We start from the raw sequence: 21,225 nt of genomic DNA on the forward strand, positions 1-21,225 counted from the left end.
ATAGCAAGGCCAAAAGAAAGCTGAGACCCTGAGCTCTAAGGGAGTGGAGGGTGGGTGACTCACAGCGGTCCAACGAAGAGAGAGGCCAGGAGGCTGGTGCGGCAGCAATTTGCGCTGCCGTACACGCCCCCTCGAAGGCACCTGGTTGGGTGCCTGCCCGTGGGCGTGGGCGCCAGCCAGGTGAGTGGGAGGCAGGGGGCTAACGCCCCCTGCTTGAGGCGGAGTCTGGCCCCGACCACAACCACTCCCCTCTTTGCAGGAGGAGAGTCTTTGCCAAAATATATGTCAATCAATGATGTAAGCTTCTTCTTTTTTTCCTTTTAGAAAAATGTGATATTCCTAGACAGCTTGCACATGGTACATTCAATGCCCATACTTGGCAGAAGTTCATAGAAGGTGATGAAATTTCGTATTCTTGTGAGGTTGGATATGATCCTATAAATCAACAAGCTAAGGCCGTGTGCACCAAAAATGGCTGGTCACCTACTCCACGTTGTAATGTAAAAAGTAAGTGTTATTTATGGAATCCAATTTGACAATATAGAACCTGAGAACCTGGAGCCTGCCCTGTCCTGCTGTGAACAACCAGTACATTATATTATTTTCTTGGACTTCTCACAGTTATTGGAAAGCTTAAGGATGTGCATGTTTGCAAATCTCATGTTGATTTGTAATGAGTAGCAGAGGAAAAGAGGCCTTTGCAGCACCTATCTCTTCTGAACATCTCCCCTTCACTGGGTGAAGCAATCACAAGCAGTCTTGGTACTTGCCAAACATGTGGTAGATGGAGCTGAACCTGGAATAACTTGTTTAATATTTGTACTCAAGGGGTGGGACTTCTGACAGGCTGTGGAATGAACCTTAAAGTCTCTCTAAAACCTGAGCTATATAACTTAACCAGACTAGATCTCAGTTGAGAAATTTATGAAACATTGTAGTGGACTTCACAAGAAGCTGATTCTTAGCTAACAAAGCTCACCATAATTTATGGGTTCATGTATCTAATATGTTCCTTTTCCTCATTAGAAATATGTCGACCCGCGAAACCACCAAATGGCTTTTTCACTGAAAGAAGAAACCAATATAATTTGAATGACAAAACATCATATCGCTGTCAGCCTGGCTTCACAACTCCGCAAGGACTTGAAAGGGGAGATATACAATGCCATGAAGAAGGGTGGAAGCCTGAACCAAAGTGTATCAGTAAGCAGTTTAAAGAATCATGAAAAATGGGTTGGTTTAGACCACACATTGGAAAAGTCATTAACTTAAGCTTAAAAAGCAGTCTGCTCTGATAACCATGTGCAACCTGGCTAAACTCTACACAATATGGACTTCTTCTGTCTGTTTCCTCCATCTTCTTTCAGTGGTAGTACCGTACTTTTCGCCCCATAGGACGCACTGGCCCATAAGGCGCACCTAGTTTTTTGGGGGGGGAAATAAAGGGGGGGAATTATTTTTTTCCCCAGGCGCGGGGTTGGGGCGGGGGAAGCCCCCAGAACAGGCAGCTCTCCGGCTTGCCGTGGCTCCCACCGCTTGCGGAGAGCTGCGCGAAGCCTGGAGAGCGAGAGGGGTCGGTGCACACCGACCCCTCTCGCTCTCCAGGCTTCAGCGAAAGCCTGCATTCGCTCCATAGGACACACACACATTTTCACTTCATTTTTGGAGGGAAAAAAGTGTGTCCTATAGGGCAAAAAATACGGTAATTTCGAAAGCAAAATATTGAGGAACATATTACAGCAGGAAACTCAAACTAACAACAAGAAGTTGTTTTCTTGCCAATCAATTGATGAGAGACAAAGTTCTAGGCCTCATTGATGAAATGCAAACTGGCAAATCCATCCTAGAGTAGTCAAAGAACTCAAATGTGAAATTGCTGTCCATTTAGCTACACTATGTAACTTGTCCCTCAGATTAGCCTTCATAATGAGGTCTGGAAAATAGCCAATGTATCTCCAGTTTTTAAAATGGGATCCAGGGAGAGCCTGGAAGTTATATTATTAATAATAATGATATAATAATACATTTTTTGCTAACATCAATAAGATTACAATAAAACATAATGGGGGGGGCACACAAATAAACAAAAAACAAGTTCATTAAAATACAGGTTAAAATACAGTTTAAAATGCAACCTCATTTTAATAGTAGCCTATAAACTGAAAACACAAGGAGAGGGAAACATAAGGGTCAGACTGTCTCTGTCTTGCAGGCCCTGCGGAAAGATGTCAAGTCCCGCAGGGCCCTAGTATCTTGTGACAGAGCGTTCCACCAAGTCGGGGCCAGTACTGAAAAGGCCCTGGCCCTAGTTGAGACCAATCTAACCATCTTGCGGCTTGGGACCTCCAAAGTGTTGTTATTTGTGGACCTTAGGGTCCTCCGCGGGGCATACCAGGAGAGGCGGTCCTGTAGGTACAAGGTTACAGTTGCTTAATTTTTATTCTGCTTGCTTAATGCCTGTTCTGGGGAAATTTGAGGAAAGTATTGTGAAAAATAAAATAACCAACCACATAGAAAAAGAAATCTTGCTGAAGTAGAAACAGCCTGGCTGCTGTAAGGGCAAATCCTGTCTCACCCACCTAGTAGAGTTCTTTGAGTGTGTTAGTAGGCACATATGAATGGTGGTGATCTGGTTGACCCCTTGGACTTTGAAAAAGCTTTTGACAAGGTATCTCACCAAAGACTCCTAAATAAGCTTAGCAGTCATGAAATAAGAGGTGAAGCTCCTTTATGAACCAGGAATTGGTTAACCAGCAGGAAGAAAGAAATGGACAGTTCTCTGAATGAAGGGATTCAGAAAGTGAAGTCCCTAAGAATCAGTAATGGGACCTGTTCCTTTTAACTAGCTCATAGACAATCTAGAGTTAGAGGTGAGCAGTGAAATGGCCAAGGAAGCTGGTGATACTAAATTGTTCATGGTCATTGTAACAAAAAGAGACAGTGAAGAGCCCCAAAAGGGACTCTCCAAACTGAGTGAATTGATGGTAGAATGGCAAAGGCAATTCAATTTAAACAACTGTAAAGTGATGCATTTTGGGGCAAAAAAAATCTTAATTTCACACGTGTGTTCATGGAGTCTCAACTAGCAAGATTTTAGAACATGTAAACTGATGCTATAAAACCAATCATAAATATAATTCATTCTTTATTTCCTCAGAGACATGCCAAGTACCAACTCAAAATAATGTAATCTTTAACACAAGTCAATCGGTTTTCTTGTTTGAAGAAATACTTCACTACAAATGTAAAGATGGGTTTGAAACTATTAAAAAGGCCACAGGTGACCATGTAGTATGCACAGAGAATGGATGGAGTCAAAATCCTGAATGTCTACGTAAGTTATAAAATACCATTGTTTAATTACCAGTATACAACACAGCCTTGATATAATTATATAACACATTCTTTGTCAATCAAACAAGGTTTGTTTCACTGATGTTTTCTATGCGGTTACATATACAGGCCACTAGTTTATAATCTTTCAGAAGCAAGGCCTCCAATTATCCTAGATATAGACTTTAGGATTATCTAATATGTCATAACCAGCAATACTCTGGTTTCTCTTCTGATATTGCTATAACCAGCAATATCCTTTATTTTCTTCAAGTAATTTTCTCCCAGTGATTCCTAATGATTTTACATAACTAAAAAAACCTCAAGTTGGCATAAATGGGTGATCTAACACTTCCATTAATAATGATCAGTAAGAATATATGTACTCATCTGGGATGTAATAAAGTAAGATATGAAGCTGGATTTTTAGCAATCTGATTCTGTAGATGAAATTGCTACATATAGGAGTCAGGCAACTTGCTCTGTGTTTAACAATGTGTTTGGCTTGCTCAGAGTTCATAGAAAACATCTGAGAATAAAATACCCCAACTGAAGCACCTTTTTGCAGTGGTTCCTCCATCCAGGCAGACTGATAAGAATCCTTCACCTGGAATGTAAAGAATGAAGAAAAAACAACAGGAAAGCAAAAAGTTAATGGAATATATCAAAGCTCTGGTTGTTCAAAGAATTCACACCATCTTCTAGATTAAGAGTAGCACCAGCAACTCACCTGAGTGTGCCAGTTGTTGTTGTTGTGAATAAACAGAATTTGACTTCTTCTAGAGAGATTTTCAGGCATGGAAATTTTGAAGGTATGAGGAAGGTGGACTCACCCAATAGCTGAGAAACATGGCATGCTGTCTTGTTAAAGATTTATTGGCCTCCACTCCCAGGGGGTCAGAGGTTATGCAAGCCTGCAATAAGTTTGATGAACATTTGCAAACATTTTGCTCAGCAGTTTAATTTCAGACATGTTTGTTTTGAAATGCAATCTGCTTTGCTCAACATTTCCTTTAGCAATACATTGTGATGGTTTCCTTCTGGAGAATGGGCAACTTGACCCTAGAAAGAACCAATATCAGCACAGAGACGTGGTGAAATTTTATTGCAGCGGAAACAACAAAAGAGTTGGGCCTGATTCTGCCCAGTGTTATCATTTTGGATGGTCTCCACAGCCCCCAACATGTAAAGGTATGCATTTTTTTTCATAGCTTATACAAAAAGTAAATATCAGTGCGCTTGTTACACTTAAAAATTTCCTGGCAGCCTTTTTTAGTAATGTTTCTCCCAAGTCTTACTGGGGAAGATTTCACTGGCTAATGTATACATATATACATTTTGTTTAGTGTTGTGTGGTCAATGGAGTATGGGAAGGAGGTGACGCCGATGGCGCTGTGGTCTCAACCACTAAGCCTCTTGGGCTTGCTAATTGGAAGGTCGGGGGTTCGAATCTGCACAATGGGGTGAGCAAGTTAGCTGCTGGAGTTTGGATTACATATAAATAAAGGCAGCTCCATGTATAGCAATGGAGGAAGAATCTGTTTTTAACAGATTTATGTAGGGAATTTGCTGGTTCCAACCTGATTGAGATTTGCTCACATTGCCTGCATATTGCATCTACCAGCCAGTTATGTCCAAGCTGTCTCTGCATTGCTGAGTTTTGAAAGAGAAAGAAAATGCCTGAAATGAAATGAAATGAAACACAAAATTATATGGGAAAATATGGTATGTTATACATGCAATATACTCCGTTATATAGTTCCATTTGATACAGGTAAATTTCATCATATGCTGGGGTTACATTCCTTGCTACCATAAGCAAAATTATGTAAAGCAGGAGTAACCCCAGAATGGCCCTGTGTGAGCATCCCTACCTATTTGTAGCTGGGGGGGGGGGGTTCATTCAGCAACATGGCAACCATTTCCCCCTGGCTTCCTCTACGCAGTTGTGGGTAATGGGTGAAACTAGGAGCTACATGAGTAGTGCTGATCATTTGAGTCTTTCCCACATAAATGACACCATTCATTCCACACAACTGGCTGGAACTCAGCACATCCAACATCATTTCATAATTGTGAAAGTTTTATGTGGAAGGGTGTGCTGTCTAGACTTATTTTGAGTCAACAGATACAAGACTGAAGTGATGCTCTCTTACTTCCAGCACAAGTCGATCCTTGTCAGCCACCCCCCAGCATTTCGGATGGCAGTATTAGCGGTGACCTTCGGGAAGAATATGAACATGGAGAAAAGGTGGAATACAAGTGTAATTTCGGATTTGCAATGACTGGATCAAAGTTGACTGAGTGTTTGGATGGACAGTGGACATCTTTACCACTCTGCAAAGGTAAATTACAGATGCAACTAAGGCATGCTCACAGAGCAAATGCTATGTGCAGATAAAACTGTTTTTGTTAACTCAGCAAAGTCCACCATGTGCATATATTCCACTAGGATTTCTTTTCTATTTACATGCTGGGAATTCTGTCCCAGAAGTTTCCCAAGTTGCAGGAGAAGAAAAAGGTCTGCCGAAGGGAAAGTGGAGCGTAACATTTGATGTCTCCATATGAAGCAGAAACAGACCATCTTAAGTGTCTTCATGCTTAGTTTTATCATTGAAATGCTATGTTTACCCAAATGTGGAATAAAAGAATCCATTTCTAAATTCCAGTCTTAAGTTTCCAATGCTTGGGACTGGAAATAAGATCAAAACGGAACAGAGAAAAATAACAACAAATCAATGCTCAGTTCTTAAGAATGAAGTTAAAATCATACAAGCCATAATAATAGCAAAGTCTGCCTCTTCATTCTACTTCTGCAATATATACTGATGAGCTGAAAAATGAAGGGCTGCCCTAGGCATTTTTTATCTGGTGTGTAGGAGAGGCTGAAGAGAATGAGCAGCCAAAACAACTGGGGACTGAGATTATAGTTTTAAGAAAATAAAAACTCATATTTTGTTTCACATCATTTCCTTCTGTTTTCAACAGAGGAAACCAGAGCTTGTGAAGTACCTCCAAATATTAGAAATGGACGCCCTGTCAGTGTTGACTCAGATAGATATCTGCATGGCGAAACTGTGGCATATGAATGTAATGGAGGTTTTTTCATTGTTGGAACTAAAGAAGCTGTGTGTGTGCATGGACAGTGGGAGTTACCATCATGTGTTGGTAAGCTATTATTATTGTTTATTGAATTTATATACTGCCCTACACCCAGGGGTCTCAGGGCAGTTCCCAGAATAAAACCAAGATATAAAACCACAAAATACATAATAAAAACAGAAACAACAAGCCAATAGCCCCCCCCCCAAAAAAAAACAGAAGGGTAAATCAGATCAACCAAAGGCCTGGTTAAAAAGGAAAGTTTTTGCCTGGCGCCTTAACAGTGTATAATTAAGGCGCCAGGCAAACTTCCCTGGCAGAGCATTCCACAGACAGGGAGCCACTGCAGAGAAGGCCCATTGTCGTGTTGTCACCCTCTGGACCTCTTGAGGAGGAGGCACATAAAGGAGGGCCTCAGAAGATGATCTCAGGGTATGGGTAGGTTCATAGGGAAAGAGGCGGTCCTTGAGGTATTGTGGTCCTGAGCAGTTTAAGGCTTTATAGGTCAAAACAAGCACTTTGAATCGAGCCCGGAAACTAATTGGTAGCCAGTGCAGTCGGACCAGGATCAGTGTAATATGCTCAAACAGCCTTGCTCCAGCCTGGCCACTGAATTCTGCACCAGCTGATGTTTCCAAACTGTCTTCAGAGGCAGCCCTACATATAACGCATTGCCATAATCTAACCTTGAGGTTACCAGAGCATAGGCAAGAGCAGTTAGGCTATCCCTGTCCAGATAGGGGAGTAGCTGGGCCACCAGCCGAAGCTGATGGAAAGCACTCTGGGCTACCTGAGCCTCAAGCGACAGCAAAGGATCCAGGAGTATCCCCAAGCTACGACCCTGCTCCTTCAGAGGAAGTGTAACCCCATCAAGAGCAGGCGACCTCCCACCTATCTGGTCTAGGAAACCACCCACTAACAGTAGCTCAGTCTTATCTGGATTGAGCTTCAGTTTGTTGGTTCTCATCCAGTCCATTTCCAAGGCAAGGCACTGGTCCAACACTTCCACTGCCTCACCTGGAGATGTAAAGGAGAAATAGAGCTGAGTGTCAAGCAAATTACAAATTACAAATAAATGCAACTCATATTTATATAGACACCTTTCATATTTAATTGCCATTTATTAACATAAGCAATTATATGCTTGTGATCCATTGGACGGGAAATTAGACCTACTGCCAGGAGACTTCTGCCACAGACATACTTTGTGGTCTTCATCAAGTCTGTTACTACTTCTTCACCTCAGCTGCCCTATAAAAAATGGCAATAATTATGGTTTCTCCTCCAAAACTGCTGCAAGGATTGACTGCAATAAAGACTGAAAGGCGTATTGGAAAATAGATGTGCATGAAAAATACCAGTGAGATTTTCTAGTTGATTAACTCCATTTGATTGTGATTTGCTAACAAACAACTTTACTTGAACAATATTTGAATTGTTAGATGTTGCAGCAAAATGTACACGTCCACAGAATGCAGAGTTTGTACCATTTGCTTCTCTGGAGAAAAGTTTTATGCACAACAACGTTGCAACCTACATCTGTGGTTCCAATCAACATAAAACAAAATGTGTTAATGGAAAATGGTCACCTGAGCCAGAATGCACAGGTACAGTTTTGCATGCTATATACAAATGCATGGTTTCTCAACTTGAGTGACAGATGTGGCCACTGGAAGCAAGAGTGGGACAGACCTGTTCAGGAGTGCCTTCCTGGGTAGGCTAGACTCAGCTCCTTTGGAAAGATCACATAAAGCTTCCTTTAAGATTGCATGAATTCTGCATGCCTTATGTACTCGGCTGGTGTGAGATCAGGATATTAGTTTATCCACTTCAGGAGCAGAAGCATTGCTGCCACATGGGAAAGGCAATCATTCGACCCAAGGACAGAATTAGCAGCTTGCAAAGCAGTCACTACAGGCTGTTGGTTCTTGCAAATAGAGGCACAGAGTGCATTTTCCCTTCTGCATCCCTGTCTGAGAGCACCATCCCTGGAGGTCAACTCAACTGTGATGCCCAGGATTCAGAAACACATAAAACTGGATTGGGTGGCGTATCTTGCTACTTTCTCAACAGTGACCTTCCGGTAGCTTTATAATAGTAAAATCTGGGTTGAGTTCACATGTCAGATTTAGGTTGCCAGCAAGAACCTTTTTGGTATACCACAAGAAGCGTGCAAAGCTGAACTGAACCATACGCAGGTTAAAACACTGCAATAGAGGAAGGTTAGCATGCAAATATTTCAGGAGCGACAGCAACTCTCCACACTTCTGAAGACAGACACCTCACCTGCACTGAGTTTTGGAGAGCCTGATGAGGCAACATGGGGATCTCACTGGAACTAAACTGGAGAAGTTCTGCTTCTCTTGCAGGTTTTACCAGGCAGCTCTTTGGTTCAAGACCAATGCAACTAACTCATTGCAACATTGAATCCATTCAAGGGATAAGGAGGTTTGACTAGATGCTCACTTTTCATAGATTCTTAAATGCTCTTCTCTTTCATCGTTTCCTTGCATAACTCTATATCATTGAATTCTAATGGACTTTTATTTATTTATTAAAGCATTCTGTCCACCGCCACCTCAGCTTCCCAATGCCATTGACATAACTGATACGAGAAACTATAAGAGTGGTGAGGAGATAAGCTTCAGATGTCAGGAGAACTTCTTTCTTCAAGGGCCACAAAAAATAAAATGTGACAATGGAAAGTGGCAAACCCCACCACGCTGTTTAGGTTAGTATGATCTTCCTTTCATATTTCCCTTTTTTGTTTTCAAGAAGTCAGAGAATTGAGGGCGGTGGTGTGTGATTTATAAACTAAAGAAGCATAACCTTTTTAAAAAACGAAAAGAAACTAGAAAATATAAATGACAATGTGGCCTAAAAATGGCAATTCCTCTCTCAAATTATTCTAAGGACACAGTGAAATTTTGGAACCTACTCAGACAGAAGACAGTGACAGCTACCAAGTTAGATGGCTTGAAAAGAGGACTGGAGAAATTCATGGAGAAGGCCATTGATGCCTATGCTTTGCATATACCAGTTGCTACAAATCACAGGAAGGGAGATTGCTCTTACGGTCAGATCAGGCTTGTGGGTCTCCAACAGACATTTGGCTGCCCACTTGAGGACAGAACGCTGGCCTAGAAGGGCCATTGACCCACCAGGCTCTTCTTATGTTCTTCTTATTTAATAATGGGGATTCAAACCAGGGATGTGGGTGCTGCTGTGGTCTAAACCACTGAACCTATTGGGCTTGCTGCAATGGGATAAGCTCCCGTTGCTCTGCCCAGCTCCTGCCAACCTAGCAGTTCAAAAGCATGCCAGTGCAAGTAGATAAATGGGTACTGCTGTGGCGGGAAGGTAAACGGTGTTTCCATTATGGTGTTCCATTGTGCCAGAAGCGGTTTAATCATGCTGGTCACATGACCCGGAAAGCTGTCTGTGGACAAACACTGGCTCCCTCAGCCTGAAAGCGAGATGAGCGCCGCAACCCATCCAGGGGTCCTTTACCTTTTTTTATAAATAGTAATGCACTTGTGAGGTGATAAAGATGTTTATTCAATAGATCAGTGGTTCCCAAACTGTGCTCCATGGAGCACTCGGTGCTCCACAAAGCATCTCCAAGTGCTCTGCGAAGAGATTAGAAAGGAAAATAAATAAATAAATAAACAAACAAACACACACTCTGGAAATGTTTTTATGCCATTTAATTGTATTCATGAAGACTGCATGCTATATAACTCCCTTTCCAGATACAAGATGTGGAGATCCCCCTGCAATTGCCCATGGTGAGGTAAATAATAGTTCCCAGAGAAAGTATCTTTCTGGTGAAAGTGTGGAGTATCATTGCCATGAAGGTTTTGAACTTGGGGAATCAAGTACTTCAACATGCGAAAATAGGGAGTGGTCCCCACCGCCAACTTGCAGAGGTAAGAAAATATTCTTTTGATATAATAATAATTTATTATTTACAGTCCACCCATCTGGTTGTGTTTCCCCAGCCACTCTGGGCGGCTCTCAACGGGATATTAAAAACAAAAAAAAACCTCAAACATTAAAAACTTCCCTAAACAGAGCTGCCTTCAGATGTCTTCTAAAAGTCAGATAGTTGTTTATTTCCTAGAACCTCAGAGGTGGACCTCAGCTTCCATTCAAAAGTGGAGGGGTAACTATATAGCCAATGAAGAGCTTTCAATGAGACTTCAGTCTTGTTCCATCAAGAGTATGCATGGAAGACATTTTGCCCAACTGTCAGGGAATTGGAGGCAGAGAAGGAGGAGAAGGGGGAGAGAATGGGCACTTACAGAGATCCTGTGCCTTTAATTAGCAGTTGCTCCTCCTCGGACGAGGAAGGAGACAAAGGGCTGTCGGGAGACAATGAAACTGAGAGGGGGGAGCCATTTCCGGGATCTAGCCACTCTCAGAGCAGAGGAAGAAGGGGGGCTGGGCTTAGGAGGTGGATCTGCTGGGGGGGGAAGCGGAAAGAGCCATTCGCGGCAACTGGCTGATTGTGATGGTGTCGTTCTTTTGAACTCTTGTAAATACTTTGAAGCAACCAATAAATCTCTGTAAATATGGCTGGATTCCCGGACTCTTATCTCTGCTAGCATTCACAACTCATCTTTGAAATTGTATATAGAAATTGTGTATAGAAATTGTGACACTGCCTCACTTGAAGTGTCCTGCCAACAGCAAACATTCAGAGTTTTGAAATATTCTCCCTCATACAGAATTGAGGGTAATTCAACTTGCAGTCCAACATTTTGTTGCTTTAATATTTCAACCATGACCTTGCTTTTGGTTTGGGGCAGCACTTGAATGTCTCAGAAACTTTTCAGGGCTCCTCAGTGAGACGCTGGTTTACTGGCTTACCATCCCTAGTCAGAACAGACAAGCTTCTGGGAAAGAAAACTTGATCGATAGAACCTGATCCACATTTACTGGTTTTCCCCTGTAATGCACAGCAGCAAAAGGCATAATGTGTATTATGGGCTGCACTGTAAGATTATATGGGGCAGTGGCAAAACCCAACAGGTATAGCCAGTGCTTATTTTCTAAGAAAATGTTTAGGGGTACTCTCATTTTGACTCAAGAAAATCACCATTTTATAGTTCAAATTGGGGGGAATAGAGTAAATGGACAAAAGTACAAAGATTCACAAAATGTTTAGGGGTATGGGTACCCCAGGAAAAAAAGCACTGGGTATAGCCACTGCCCTGCTTAAACTGAGAATGTGCTTTAGGTTGTGACTCCAGAATCCCTCAATATTTTGGATTTCTTTGGGAGTCAAATTGAAACTTGAGAGCAGGCAATTAGGAAGGTGGTATAAAAGTTTGAAAACCTCTGGACTAAGGACCTGGCCAGACTTAAACATGTATCTAAATTCTGTGGATTGGCCATAGCAGACATATTAAATTACTAAACCATCTGTTTTCTTTCCCGGTAATATTTATGTTCTTCAGCATTTAACCCATTGTGAACTTCTCTGATTACTGATCCCTCTGCTCACTTTCTGCCTGCCTTCATATCTCACTCTTGGGGGGGAAACAACCGACAACACACAACTCCCCTCAGCCTTTGAAATGCAGCTTTGTTCAGTATTTTAGTAGGGAAATCCAGACACAGGTGTGGTGACATTTTTTGAGAATCATATTTTCATTTGTATTATCTTCTCAGAAAAGTCGTGTGGGGAGCCCCCCAGACTCATTGATGCTGCATATGAAGGAGTAATAAAAAATCGCTATGAGCCTGGGGACCTGATACCTTTCAAATGTGCACCAGGTTATGCTACAGAAGGACCACGGAATATTACATGCCACAAAGGAAAATGGTCGGAAGCTTCAACCTGTGAAGGTATGTTGCATGTTTTGCCTGGGTAACAATTCTAAAGGTAGTTTGCTTCTGGGAACAGAGCAATTCAAGCACTGGTTTGAACAGCAAGGGGCATAGTGAACAAGCAAGTTCATCTCTGTAGATGTTTAGGCTCACAAATGTGATTCTGCTTAAATCCTTTACATCTCCAGTTAAAATGATCCGGGGTAGAAAGGCTTGGAATGAACTCTGGTGATACCTTGGAGAGTTTCTGCTGATCAGCATTGGCAATACAGTGCTACATCGGTTTACAAACTTAATCCGTTCTGGAAGTCCGTTCTTAAACCAAAGTGTTCTTAAACCAAGGCGTGCCTTCCCATAGAATGTAATGGAAAATGGATTAATTCGTTCCAGACGATGAAAAACAACCCCTAAAACAGCAATTTAACATGGATTTTACTATCTAACGAGACCATTGATCCATAAAATGAAGGCAACAATCAATTTACTGTACTATAAAATAAGACAGTATTGTAGATGATAGAAATTAAAATTATTTTTTTCTCTTATGTACACTGATGATAGTCATTGTTTGGATGGGGGGCTTTTATCCATTTCTGCAGTCACACAATCCACACAAGCTGTACTGGGTTCCACACAGTCACAAAAACTAAGGCACAAGCCACAGTCACAAAAACAAAGGCACAAGCCACAGTCACAAGTCAGTCCCATAAAATGAAGAACAAGTCACAGTCAAAAAAATGTAAAAGCCACATAAACAAAAACACAAAAATATAGCAAAAACAAAAGCTCCAAATGTCACCTCTGTATTGTGTGGGTGCTCAGGACTCAACAGGAAGCCTCTGATTAGCAGTGGGGGACTCAATTTACAAACAGAACACACTCAACAGGAAGCGGAACATGTTCCGCTTCCAAGGCAAAGTTCATAAACCAAAACACCTACTTCTGGGTTTGAAGTGTTCTATTTCAAATTTGTTCATAAACTAAGCTGTTCTTAAATCAAGGTACCACTGTAGTGTGCTTGATCAGGCAATAATCTGGGCTCACCCACACTGACCTTTCATCCTGCACTTTCTAGGCAGGGCTCCAAGCTTTAAAGCTCCATATCTGAGAGCTTTTCTGTGGATTGCTGTTTGCTCCAGTTCAGCAATGAATGGGTATTTGTGGGAAAAGACAGCTTCCAATATATGTGAATGCTACTAGATGCAGAATGTTCTCTGACAAATCAGAGAAGTGGTCAGCCACTCCTACGCTTAGAGAAAAGAGAGCTTCTGATCAACATCACAGGTCCTTCTAGTGCAGCCTTCCTGCTGCCCTGGGGTACCCTTTTATTTGTATCAGCACCTGAGCAGTCCCTGCAAGCAGTGTGTCCCATCATACTGTACCTCCCTTATCAACCCAGGAAGAAATGGGCCCACAGCACACACATAACCTCTTCTCGGGTTGGAATTTTGCTGGGAAATCTATATAACGTTAAAAAACTGAAAACAGTAACTTTTTGGGTGAAGGCTCTTACTGCCAGCACTAGTTCATTGGCAAGATGCATTCTGGCAAATCCTCCCTGCAAGTGATGGTGGGGGCAACAGCTCCTTCTCTGCTTCCCTCCCAATGCCTCACAAACAGAGAGGGCAAACAGCAGTGATTACTCCAACTTACTATCATTCCCCAGAGGGCAACCTCCTGACTCCTCCTCCATCTCCAATCTCAAAGCATTGCAGAGAGGAATGTAGATCCCTGCTCTGCCAATATTAATTTCCAATTTGTTTTATGAAGGAATTGGAAAGTGGGGATCATGACATTGCATTTTTGGATGGATGGAATGGATGCTTCTTAGGGACTCTGCTCTGGATTTGTGTAGGGTTTACTTTCCTTCTCCTAAAGATATCCCTCAAGGTTCAGGATCAGAGCTTTCCTTCTCCTAGATGGGCTACATAGTTGGTGAGCCCCATCTGCCCCTCACAGCATTTGCAGAAACTGCCTTCTTAACTGTTGGACCCACTGTTGGTCTTTGCATGCAGGTGTGGTAGTAAACCAATGTTTGGCTTTAGTTAGGCATTGGATAGCAGGATTGCAGGTAAGCTTGGTCCTCCTTAACCATGATCTGTAAACATAGGCACCAACTCCTAGGGGCCGAGACATTTGGGGGGGACTTCTTTCCCTTGCACAGGGATGCGGGTGGCGCTGTGGGTTAAACCACTGAGCCTAGGGCTTGCCGATTGGAAAGTCAGCGGTTCAAATCCCCACAATGGGGTGAGCTCCTGCTGCTCTGTCTCTGCTCCTGCCAACCTAGCAGTTCGAAAGCATGCCAAAAAGTGCAAGTAGATAAATAGGTACCACTCCGGTGGGAAGGTAAATGGCATTTCTGTGTGCTGGTCTGGTTCACCAGAAGCAGCTTAGTCAATGCTGGCCACATGACCCGGAAGCTGTACACTGGCTCCCTCGGCCAGTAAAGCGAGATGAGTGCCACAACCCCAGAGTCGTCCGCGACTGGACCTAACAGTCAGGGGTCCCTTTACCTCTTTCCCTTGCATGGCAGCCAGCTGGGGAGGATGGGGTCCACCTGCTGCTGGGGCCATGCTGCAGCCGCATTTGGCTCCACCGCTCGGCTCTCTGTGATGTTGCACATGTGACGTCAGGGCGTTGCATCAGGCCCCTGCAATGGTTTTGAGAAGTTGGCAACTCTGTCTGTAAGCAAGGTTTGCTTGCATTAAGCTCTTGCACTCTTATCTTTGTGTTTGTTCACATTAGGTTCTGGTATTCTTTTTTTAAAAAAGAATGATGGGTATCTATTATGCAGAAAGCACAATTTGTGGAGGAAAAGTTTATTTGTTGGTTTCCTCTCCCCATTTAGATGCAACATGCGGAGAGCCCCCTGCAGTTGCCAGTGCTGAAATTGTGGCGGGGACAGCAGAGGTCTACCTGCCTGACCATGAGGTGCATTATCAGTGCCATGAAGGTTTTGAAATCTCTGGATCTCCTAATGTAACATGTCAAAATAAAGAGTGGTCAGAACCACCGACATGTGTAGGTAAGACCTGGCATTGCAGGTGATGATGATGATGATGATATTTTTTATTATTTATACCTCACCTATCTGGCTGGATTTCCCCAGCTACTCTGGGCGGCTTACAAGATATCTAAAAACAAAATAAAAGCATCAATCCTTAAAAACTTCCCTAAACAGGGCTGTCTTCAGATGTTTCTAAAAGTTGGATAGTTGTTTATTTCCTTGACATCTAATGGGAGGGCATTCCACAGGGTGGGTGCCATGACTGAGAAGGCCCTCTGCTTGGTTCCCTGTAACCTCACATCTCGCAGTGAGGGAATTGCCACAAGGCCCTCGGAGCTGGACCTCAGTGTCTGAGCAGAACGATGGGCGTGGAGACGCTCCTTCAGGTATACTGGGTTCCTGATCTTCCTTCTGTGTGCCAAATATAAATGTGAAAAAGGAAGTGGAAGAAACTGGAAAGAGATTCCAAAATGTTTGGTGGCCAACTCAGAATATTTTATTTCTGAGTTAAAACTGGAGGTGTGCTTTACTGTTACAGCCAAAGAAGTTTATTTTTAAAGTCCTAACAAGGAGAACTATCCCCCTGTGAGAGTCCCTGTTTTCCGTGTGCCCTCCTCTGAAGGCTGGCAATTCTGCCTCTTCACTGGGAAATACTGCATGAAAAAATGGTATCCCAGTGTTAAGACATGCCTCTTTCCAGTCAGCCTCAGATGGGGAAGGGCAGCAATAGAGCATGGAAACTGCCTCTCAGACTGTGCATTTTGGGCTCAAAGAAGACTTGAATTGTATAGGAGAATTTCAATATTGTAAAGTACTAGCAGGGATCGAAGACGGGTTTTGTATGCACAATGCACCACGTTCAATCACTGGCATCTCCAGGTGGAGGCTAGGACAAACCCCTGCCTGAACTCCTGGAGAGCCTCTACCAATCCATATGGACCAGGGATGGGGAACTTGTGCCCCCCCCCCGATGTTGTTGCACTTCCCATCATCTCTGACCATCAACCTTGCTGGCTGGGGATGATGGGAGATGTAGTCCAACAACATCTGGAGGGCCACAGGATCCCTGACACAGATAAAATTGATCTAGGTGGACCTCAGTGCTTTTTGTGTTCCAGGCAGCAGGGAAGAAGAGTTGCCATATGCACCTTGACTTACCCTTAAATGACCCAATACAGCTGCCATTTTCAGGGACTTTTCTTCCTGGACTCATTTACAAAAGTGTAGTGTAGGTGGTTTCCCACGAGGCAAGACACAGTGATAACAACAAGAACCTTTATTGAACTAACGGAACTGGACAACAGGGGTAAAGGAACTGCTTACGTACATTTCTGAAGGCCTGGGCCACTCCCACTCCCAACGTGATTGGCTGCCTAAACTTCCAAGCTGCGAATTATGACTCAGAGTTTAAGGGCCAATGGCAGAGGCCCAAATCCTGAAATGTTCTGTGATTGGATATCATGTATCGAATCAGAACATAGGGGCTCAGAATTCTTAGTCCAGACTCAAGCTCAGGTAAACACAGACCACTGAATACACAACAGAAAGCACACACTTTTGACCTCTAACTTGTATAGCTAAGAATGACAGCACTGGGGTTGCAAATAGCAGGCTCGTGGCTTGAGGTTGCAATCCCACAAGCATGTGCCTTTTTTTTCTCAGTTTCATCCTGTGCAGGTTTACTCTGCGTCAAACAGGGCTCTTTCCTAAGTCCATGTGTTTATGGTTACAGCTGGGTAGATAGGAGCCTATACCCTCGATGGGGGTTGGAGACCAGCAATTCTCACAGTTAGGACAGTAACCTCTCTTATGACATCTTTTGTCCACTCTCAGAATGTTGGAACAAACTGGTAGGTGCTATTTTGTGGGAATAGAATGCATTTTCAAGGACTGAAGTTTTATCTATCTTTTCAGATGTAACATGCCCTCCCCCACCCCGGGTTTCTAATGGTCGAATTACGACTGATCTCAAGCAAAGGTACTTGCCTCTTGAGAAGGTGCGCTATCGCTGTCATCCAGGATACAGCCTTTTTGGAGCTTTTACAGCAAAGTGTGTGAACAGAGAATGGACAGCATCACCAAGATGCATAGGTATTTGATGTCCAATTTTTTTAATAGTCTAAAAGAGAGGAATATAACATTCTTCCTTTAAAAAAAATAAAGTTGTATGTTAAATTTTGCACTGTGCGGATTCTTGCATAGTCTTGGACTGCCATTTATTATTTACCTTCTGCTAATCTCTGGGTTATGAGGAATATACCAGAGGGAGTCAAGACTGAACTGTATACTATGGGAAAACCAACAATCTTCATCTAGAATGGGCCTGATGGAGATTCCTATGGGATCACTCAGTACTTGGAGGTGGTAGTTTTCCTTCACTGACCAATCATCCCGAATGTGATTGGGATGAAATCCATGCAGACCAAATTGGTCTTCCACAGCACAAGGTGGCTTGCGATTCTTATTTAAATCAATTTGAGCTATTTGCGATGTAATCATCTGTTTGTGGCACATGTTGATCTAGACTGTCTATGCCGATCTGTTTCCTGTCTCCCTCCCAGATGACTGTGATCCATAGCAAAGGATAGACTAGAAGTATTTTTGTCTCTTCCAGCACTAGTAGCCAGTGTCCCTTGAGCTGTAATAAGTACAGAAGAACTGAGATATCTCAACCTTTCTATAATAAATTCAAGTAGAATTTATAGTACTTGATGCATTCTCAAGACACACACGTGCCCTCTTGTTCTCTAGGAAATTGTTGAGTCAATTGTTCAGCTGGATTACTCAGCTCTAGATGACTGGGAGCTACCTGTGTACCTTGAAGTATGCCATTTGAGGTGGTGAGGGTTGTGTTGTTATATGTGTTGTGGATCATTTAGACATTCGTTCCATCATTTGGCTAACCCTTATAACCTCATAAGTAAGAATAACATTATGGTTTTTTACACCATCAATGCATAAGGTGCTTTAAAGCATAAGAGTGGGGGTGGAGGGGGGACCATGCAGAAAAATAAGAACAGGTCCGTTCCTGAAAGAGCTTACAAACTGAACTTTAGTAGACTGGAGAGGTAGGAACATAAACACAATACTGGATGAGACTAAAGGTTCATCTACTGTGCTTTGCACAGTACCTAACAGGATAGCTTTGGAAAACCCACATGGAGGACAAAATCTGGACGGCGACAAGGCAAGAAAGAGAGAGGTGAATAGGTCATATTCAAATATGTCTGCCCAAAATGATGGGGTGCACCCTGCCTCATCCCATCCCACTTCAGACATTGCTAAGCAGAAAGCCAAACACTTCATGGCAAAGGTGGTTTTAGAACCAGTGGAATTACCCGAATTCAACTGCAGCAAACTTAGTGCTTCAAGATGTTGATGGACTGTAACTCCCCTGACCATTTGCCATTCTGGGACTGACTGGAGTTGTAGTCCAGCAATATCTAGATAGCATCACACTGGCTACCCCCAAGTTCCATGTTTGGGGCAGGAATTCCAGACATCATAGGCAGAAAGGAGAAAACTAACAGAGATGTTTATGGAAGCACAAGATATTCAGGCACCAGCATTTTATAAACTTCTATGCTTCTGCAGGAGACACGGGTGGCGCTGTGGGTTAAACCACAGAGCCTAGGACTTGCTGATCACAAGGTCGACGGTTTGAATCCTCGCAATGGGGTGAGCTCCCGTTGCTCGGTCCCTGCTCCTGCCAACCTAGTAGTTCAAAAGCACGTCAAAGTGCAAGTAGATAAATAGGTACCGCTCTGGCGGGAAGGTAAATGGCGTTTCCGTGCGCTGCTCTTGTTCGCCAGAAGCGGCTTAGTCATGCTGGCCACATGACCCGGAAGCTGTACGCCTGCTCCCTTGGCCAATAAAGCGAGATGAGCGCCGCAACCCCAGAGTCGGTCACGGCTGTACCTAATGGTCAGGGGTCCCTTTACCTTTACCTTTTATGCTTCTGCAGAATCAATTTTTACAAATAGACACTTGCAAGACACTGAAAGAGATTTTCAAAAACAGCAGAATATGATAAATTTTGATAGTGAAGAGCTGAGCAAAATTCAGAGGACAGCCGGCTCCTCCCCCCCCCCCAATGAGATCCCATCCATGTCAAAATAGGTTCTAGTTGTTTTAATGATTGGTCTATTTGACCAACTAAGGAGGTGCTGATGGAATGTCAGCCACACTTGAAGAGACATTAGAAAGACAATTTGTTCACTGATTATTTCACTCAGCAGATATACATAGCTCAATAAAACGTATATTAAAACTTTTCTTCCTTTTTTAATTAAATCTTTGCATGATACTTTTCTTTTTTCCTGATGTAGAAGCTGAATTATCGAAATGCTTGTGTGCACAGCCATATGTGTAATCCTAATAAGTGCCATGTAATAGATTCCTTTTTCTGTTTCAATGCATCACCACAGATGCTGCAGGAAAATGTGGTCCTCCACCTCCTATTGAAAATGGAGACTTTCTGGGCAGATCAACTTCGGAATATATGCCAGGGGCATATGTACAGTATAAGTGCCAAGCTCTCTACAATATGCAAGGAGATGAATATGTACAATGTGTCAACGGGCATTGGACAGATACACCAACATGCATAGGTACAGGAAATTTCTCTAAATCTTTGCTTTTTCTGTTCTATTGAAGGATATTCAAAAATTCAAAAACCTGTGACCTAGTGGCACCAGTGTGGTGTCAGCAGTTGGCATTGTTCTATCTGTGTTTTTGCTTTTAGTTACCCTCCATCCCAGCTCCTCCCACGAACTACAGGTAGTTCTCTCATAAAGCAAATTGAGCCACCCACCAAACTTTGGGTGCCTTTACTGATAATAGGCAGCCATGTGGGTCTTTCCCTTTGCAAGGTTTTCCTCTCAGACACTGACTTTCCACTTTCCTCGCAGCAGTGAATTCAAATTCCCCTCAGTGCCTCTTCCTGCAAACAGCTGCATCAACAAACTATTAGATGGGCCTTAAGGTTAATCACATCTATAATGAGCCTTCAAACTTCACGTTGTAATGTTTTGGACAAAAATCAATAGTTTAAGAAGAACATTAACAATAACCACTTGTGGAGACCATATTGTTCTTTACCCCAGATAAGGCGAAGGGACAGGAGATATCTTACGGTTGTTGCATCTTCTGACAAAATTTGGGCCGTCATTACAGGCAACCCTCACATCTTGTTCTGCTGTTACTGAATGCCCTGATAGGCCACAACAAAACATTCCTCCATGACTTGATCGGGGATGAGGGGGCTGACCTGCTATCTTCCTCTCCAGGAAGCCAATCCACCTGGGAGCCAGGGTTGAGTTGTTCCTGCTGTTGGGCCAGAGACACAAAACAGGGGTCCTGTTGGTGTACTGTTCGATCTGATGTTCACCAGCCTCTCTGTTTAAGCTAGTGGAGATGATCAGGGGAGTTGTACTGGAGAATCCCCAAGCACTTCATAGAATCGTAGAGTTGAAAGGGACCCCAAGGGTCATCTAGTCTAAGCCCTCCAATGCAGGAATCTCAGCATCCATGGCAGATGGCTATCCAACCTCTGCTTCAAAACCTCAAGGAAGCAGAGTCCACAATCTCCCGAGGGAGGTGGAACAGCTCTTACTGTCAGAAAGTTTTTTCTGGTGTTTAGTCAGAATCTCCTTTCTTGTAACTTGAAGCCATTGGTTTGAGCCAGAGCAGGAAAAAACTAGCTTGTTCCCTCTCCCATGTGACAGCCCTTGCGATATTTGTGCTTGGACACTTCATTTACATGCTGAGGCTGCATAGTGTAGGCTGACTCAAGGACCTCATAGCTACGAGTGTGGTGTAGTGGTTAAGAGCGGTAGTCTCATAGTCTAGGGAACAGGGTTCGCATCTCCGCTTCTCCACATGCAGCTGCTGGGTGACCTTGGGCCGGTCACACTTCTCTGAAGTCTCTCAGCCCCACTCACCTCACA

The 21,225-nt window shown here is 43.2% G+C and overlaps 1 protein-coding gene across 6 annotated transcripts in view; it reads left to right on the plus strand.

Moving 5' to 3' along the window:
• CFH (complement factor H) overlaps nucleotides 1-21,225 on the plus strand; it is a 43,954-nt gene that overhangs the window by 19,909 nt on the left and 2,820 nt on the right. For 2 of the 6 annotated variants that reach the window (XM_083620241.1, XM_083620242.1), the window contains exons 9-21: nucleotides 325-507; nucleotides 1,027-1,203; nucleotides 3,158-3,334; nucleotides 4,351-4,524; nucleotides 5,496-5,678; nucleotides 6,322-6,501; nucleotides 7,878-8,042; nucleotides 8,996-9,166; nucleotides 10,188-10,364; nucleotides 12,112-12,288; nucleotides 15,119-15,295; nucleotides 17,192-17,368; nucleotides 19,705-19,887. In XM_083620241.1, the coding sequence (XP_083476367.1) occupies nucleotides 325-507; nucleotides 1,027-1,203; nucleotides 3,158-3,334; nucleotides 4,351-4,524; nucleotides 5,496-5,678; nucleotides 6,322-6,501; nucleotides 7,878-8,042; nucleotides 8,996-9,166; nucleotides 10,188-10,364; nucleotides 12,112-12,288; nucleotides 15,119-15,295; nucleotides 17,192-17,368; nucleotides 19,705-19,887 (2,301 nt within the window). The remainder of the gene's footprint in view (nucleotides 1-324; nucleotides 508-1,026; nucleotides 1,204-3,157; nucleotides 3,335-4,350; nucleotides 4,525-5,495; nucleotides 5,679-6,321; nucleotides 6,502-7,877; nucleotides 8,043-8,995; nucleotides 9,167-10,187; nucleotides 10,365-12,111; nucleotides 12,289-15,118; nucleotides 15,296-17,191; nucleotides 17,369-19,704; nucleotides 19,888-21,225) is intronic. The other 4 variants (XM_083620243.1, XM_083620244.1, XM_083620245.1 and 1 more) reach the window with 3 other exon arrangements.

Source organism: Podarcis filfolensis (genome assembly GCF_964270895.1).
Source record: "Podarcis filfolensis genome assembly, chromosome: 6".
NCBI lineage: Eukaryota > Metazoa > Chordata > Lepidosauria > Squamata > Lacertidae > Podarcis > Podarcis filfolensis.